Genomic DNA, 5030 nt, shown 5'->3' with positions numbered 1-5030 from the left:
AAAACACTGAATTTATGGAATACACTAGTTTTCTACCCACTCGCTCTCTGGTTTGAACAAATGTCTTCTGGCTTTAAATTGTCAGGTTTTACTAAAGAAGGCAAAAGAAACAAAAAAAATATAAATGATGGAATAAAACAGTACTCTGTGAAGTGATGTCAAAAGGAAAAAAATAAGAAAATATTCTCAAAATTTCAATTTTCTACCTTTTCTCTTCTTTTCTGTCCCTTTTCTCATTAAGTATCAAATAACTCACTGAGCTCAAATAACTATACTTCCTCTCCTCGAAGAGTCTCCCTCTACACTTTCACATCAGCGGTCTTATCCCATTTCAGTGTTTTGGGTTTTTAATAACAGAATTTTTAAGAAAAAGTATGAACATGGCAATGGCCTACTTTTGCCTAATAGTAAGTCTGATCTAAAGATACGTCTTGTGAGAGCAGGTGATGATGATGATGATGATGGCCCCTGACTGTACGTCACTGGTACATACAAATTCTTAGTTAAAAGGCATATATCACGCTACTCTAAACCTTTCAGAGTAAACTAAATCTATATGTATGATAATATATTACTGTTGACACACTAAAGAACACATTTATTATTAAATATGAGCGAGTTCCTTTTTCCACCAAGAAGTAAGATGACTTGATCTCTGATCTAGGTTCACACTGGACGCAGACGCGACATGGATTCAGTGCGTGCGGCATTTGTCTGTAAGTGGACTCATCAGAATGGGGCGGGGAGCTTGTGGCCCCGCTCATCGCAATTTCAGTCACAAATATGATCTTTTTCAACTTGCATTTTTTTCTGCTCCTGATTCACAACAATTTGAATAAAGGACAAAAATTGCAGATTTAATCTTAGCTTTCTCATGATGACAAAAATGCTACAAGAACAAGCGGAATCCAAAAAAACGCGTGATTTCATCAGAGTGGGTTTGACTGAAGAATGATAAGACCGTTGCTTTTGTAGGGGACACATCCTTCTTTCGCCTGCGGGTGGTGCTGTTGCACCTTTATGTTCCTTTTTTACCCTCTGGGGACGCTGTAGCTCTCCTGCTACCTTCGCGGGCTTCCTCTTTCTGCTCGGTCGGTATCTTCTGTGTTGTTACAAGGTAAGCAGCATAGCCATTTTGTCCTGTGAGATTTTACATTTATTGGTTTTCTAATGTCAGTTTCCTCTGTGTTGCTACAAGAAAATAAAGAGCAAAACGGTCTGAAACAGATTGTATGCGTCTGGTGCCTCTTCTTGCTACAAACACGGTCGCTGCAGAACATCGGGCTGGAAGGAGGAGGGGCGCAGAAAGACCGGGCTACACTTTGAAAATATTCTTTTGAAGACGACAGTTTTTTGTTAGTAAAGAATCTTGGTAGCAAATGAGAGTGAATTCTGGAGTTCTGGACTGGAACCACTAGTATATCTTTACTCTATAATAGACGCGTCAAAGTCCCACAGGTCTGCATCTTAACCTGATTTTTACTATCACCGCTGATGCATGTCAGGTGAAGGTGGCGCTGCTGCTGCAGAACAACACCATCGAGACGTACAGCCTGAAGACTTCAGACAAGAACCCCTCAGCCAGTAAGACGGCTCGCCTGACGCTGGGCGGCCATCGCACCGACGCGCGCACGCTGGCCTTCAGCTCCGACAACCTGGCCGTCCTCTCTGCCTCTGGAGACACGGTCAAAGTGTGGAACAGGTGAGGCCGCACGCTTCGGATGGGTCACTTCTGTCGGGGTTTGTCCTCATGTTGGTTTCTCTGCTCAGGTCGACTCTGCAGGTGATTCGCACCATGACCTGCGAGTACGCACTCTGCTCGCTCTTTGTGCCCGGAGACAGACAGATCATCCTGGGAACTAAGGTATCTATAACTTCACGACCACAGACGTCCACGATATTCACTCTTTTAAGAGGATCTATTTATTCGTTTTGCTGTGTGGTTTAGGGCTGCCACGATTATTCGACAAATCGACGACTAATCGACTATTAAAATAGTCGACGAATAATTTGGTCGTCGAAGCGTCGTTTTTTTGTTTGTTTTTTTCATTGTTTTTATCTTAAAACTACTGTTCGCGCTTTCTAATGCCGGGTCTGCCGTTCTCTTTGTCACACATGCGCAGTGGTGCTAATCCGGTCAGCAGTGACGTCACAGGAAGTTCTCGGTAGGCTCATAACAACACGCTAGCTCGAAAATGTGGGAAACACAAGGAAAATAAAAGAGGAAAAAGTGTCAGATGTAATTTCTGCAAGACAGAACTTGTGTTCCATGAGAGCACGATGGCGATAAATGATCACCTGAAGATGAAGCATGTTGAGACTGAGTTTGATCACGCTGAACAGAGAGCTTCGTTTAGCTAAGCTAACATCAGCGCTAACACAGCTAGCTCTGCCGCGGCTGTCATTACTGCGCTGTTTGGAGATGAACCAGAAGATCTGCAGTAGATCCGTGTCTACGGCGCTTCTGTCTGCATAGTGAGCGTTTCATAATCTGCGCTCTTCTAACCAAACGCCGTGAGGACGGCGTGGATAATGAGTTTACACTGGAAATGACCCGGTCGTCCGAGGCTTCATTCATATTCCGCGCCGCGATCACGTCATACTGGTGTCAAGCCAGCACGCTCTCCTTAAACTGCTGTCAAGTGAGCAATCTCTCAAATACGGCATGCGATTTTAATACAATTATTAAGGTAGCAGCAAGAAAGGCTTCTTTTCAAAGTAAGAGTAAAGTGTACCTCCTAGTTTCCAAAGAACCATTTCACTTCTCACTTATAGTATCCTTTCTTGTACTCTTAACCACAAAGTTTCACCCTGATCTGATGTAGTATTTTGTAGTACTGCTCAATTAAAATTGGGTACTTAAGCGAAAAAAAACCTACAAATTAAAAATACATATAAAATGAAAACTCATAGTTTCCACCGAATCATTTCCCTTCTCACTTAGAGTATACCTTCTTGTTATGTCACCCACAATGTTTCACTCAGATCTGATGTAGTAGTTTGTAGTACTGCTCAATTGAAATTGTGTACTTAAGCAAAAAAAAAAATACAAATTTAAAATACATATAAAATGAAATCTCCTAGATTCCACAGAATCATTTCACTTCTCACTTAGGCAGGTGTCAATCACACCCTCCAGTATTTCAGGGCAGAATTTTATGATTATTGCGCGCATAAAACACCTGATGTTGCAGCAGCTTTTATGAAAAGTTGCAACAAAAGTTGCAATTTTTTAATATATATATATATATATATATATATATATATATATATATATATATATATATATATATTAGAGCTGTCAGGCAATTAACATTTTTAATCGCAATTAACTCGTGCAGAGTTAACTCGCGATTATTCGCAAATTCATATGTGGCCTTTTTTTAAGGAAAAAAATGTGTGCTTCGTGGAATTTAACACTTCTACATTAATTATGAAAACAAGAATGACAAAATTAATAGTTTTCATCAGAAATACTTTATTTTGTAAAATTGTATTGAGATAAACTTTCTTAACAATAAAAGGCTGTAACATAAAATGCCTAACAAAAGCCCAAGTGCAAGTGAAGGGCATTTTAAATTCAAAACTTCAATCGTTCAGTAAAATAAAATAAAAAACATCCAAAAATAAAATTTCCATAACACTCTCCTGTTCATTTTTTGTCAGGACCAAATCTTTTCCTCCTCTGCTGAACTACAGCAATAAATGAAATAGAGATTTATCATTTCCAATGAACTTTTGTTTTTAAAACATTAAAGACTGAGAAAAGCGGGATACACTGTAGATAGTTTGACAGTCTGTTACTGCCGCCGCGTTCTCTGGCTGCAGCTCGATGCAGCGACGTGTCCAGTGGAGCTCACGCCATGAATATGCCGGCAAACAGACCGCTATGCTGGGGCTGGATCACGCTTAAACCTCCAGAACATTTAAAACGTCCCCCGGTGCGCTTGCTGTTCAGAACATCGGGGGTCCGCAGCTCTCGGGAGCGAGCCGGTACCACCAGACGTGGTACTGGACGCGAACCGGAGCCGGGTTAGGGTGCATGAGCTCTCCAGGTCCTAGCGCCGGCCGGTTTTAGCTCGCAGCTCGGAGGTTGGAGACCCGCCCGTGATCTAGTGAGAGCAGCCGGTGAGTTAGAGGGCGATGAGGGACGCCTGCGCGTGCGGTATGAAAAGACGCGTATGAAAAAATCCGCAATTAATGAGTCAAAAAAATTGTCGGCGTCAAGCACATGTCAGATTAACGCGTTTTTAACGCGACAAATCTGACAGCCCTAATATACATATATACACGTATTTTTGAAAAGCGGCTAAAAATGTTTGACTATAAAAAATATTTCATATTCCAAATCTTTTTATTGTGACACATGCACTAAGGAAATACTTCACCATCACCTTATAAAATGTTGTTGTGCTGTCATTTAAGAAACATGAAACCCAAAATGAACGTTTGGTCTAGGGCTGGGCGATATGGCAAAAAAATAAAATCACGATTTCTTAAATTTTATTTCACGATTTCGATTTTATCACGATATTTTTAAAATAAATTCAAATTAAATTATATTGATTTTAGTTGAAAGAAGTAAACATATTTCTGAACAAATATTTACATTTATTCGAATTAAATAGTTATCTATAAAGATTAATCTGTAAATATTGCAAGAATTGCGTCTTCTACTGCTACAGGTAATGCATTGCTGTCAAATGAACAGCTTCTAAATATCAGTGACTTTTAATTTTGCCTCTGTGATAAAATCCATAAAACAGAGCTTGTAAATGATTGTCACCCAAGACCAGAAATGAGGGAGACTGATGAAGTTTATAGCATGAATGACTGATAAAGTTTAGTAAAGTCCTTTCTCTATTAAAAACAGCTCAAAATGCTAAATAATAAAAATAATAATAATAAAAAAAAACACCATTTACCACATTTTAAAATGAAACTGCAGCCGAGTGTGAAGCGGCTGGGATGAGGGTCAGCACCGCTAAGTCTGAGGCCATGGTTCTCGACCGGAGAAAGGTAGTTTGTCC

General features: G+C 40.1%; 1 protein-coding gene across 1 annotated transcript in view; it reads left to right on the top strand.

Annotated features, from left to right (window-relative positions):
• The window catches only part of LOC112137964 (WD repeat-containing protein 3), a 3723-nt gene extending 1676 nt beyond the window's left edge, over nucleotides 1-2047 (top strand). The window contains exons 2-4 of the mRNA XM_024260485.2: nucleotides 976-1117; nucleotides 1506-1702; nucleotides 1771-2047. Of these exons, the coding sequence (XP_024116253.2) occupies nucleotides 976-1117; nucleotides 1506-1702; nucleotides 1771-1948 (517 nt within the window). The 3' untranslated portion in view covers nucleotides 1949-2047. The remainder of the gene's footprint in view (nucleotides 1-975; nucleotides 1118-1505; nucleotides 1703-1770) is intronic.
• The last annotated feature ends 2983 nt before the right edge of the window (nucleotides 2048-5030 follow it).

This window comes from Oryzias melastigma, linkage group LG21 (genome assembly GCF_002922805.2).
Source record: "Oryzias melastigma strain HK-1 linkage group LG21, ASM292280v2, whole genome shotgun sequence".
NCBI lineage: Eukaryota > Metazoa > Chordata > Actinopteri > Beloniformes > Adrianichthyidae > Oryzias > Oryzias melastigma.
The sequence above is the reverse complement of the archived record's forward strand: the minus strand, read 5'-3'. Positions and strand labels throughout refer to the sequence as shown.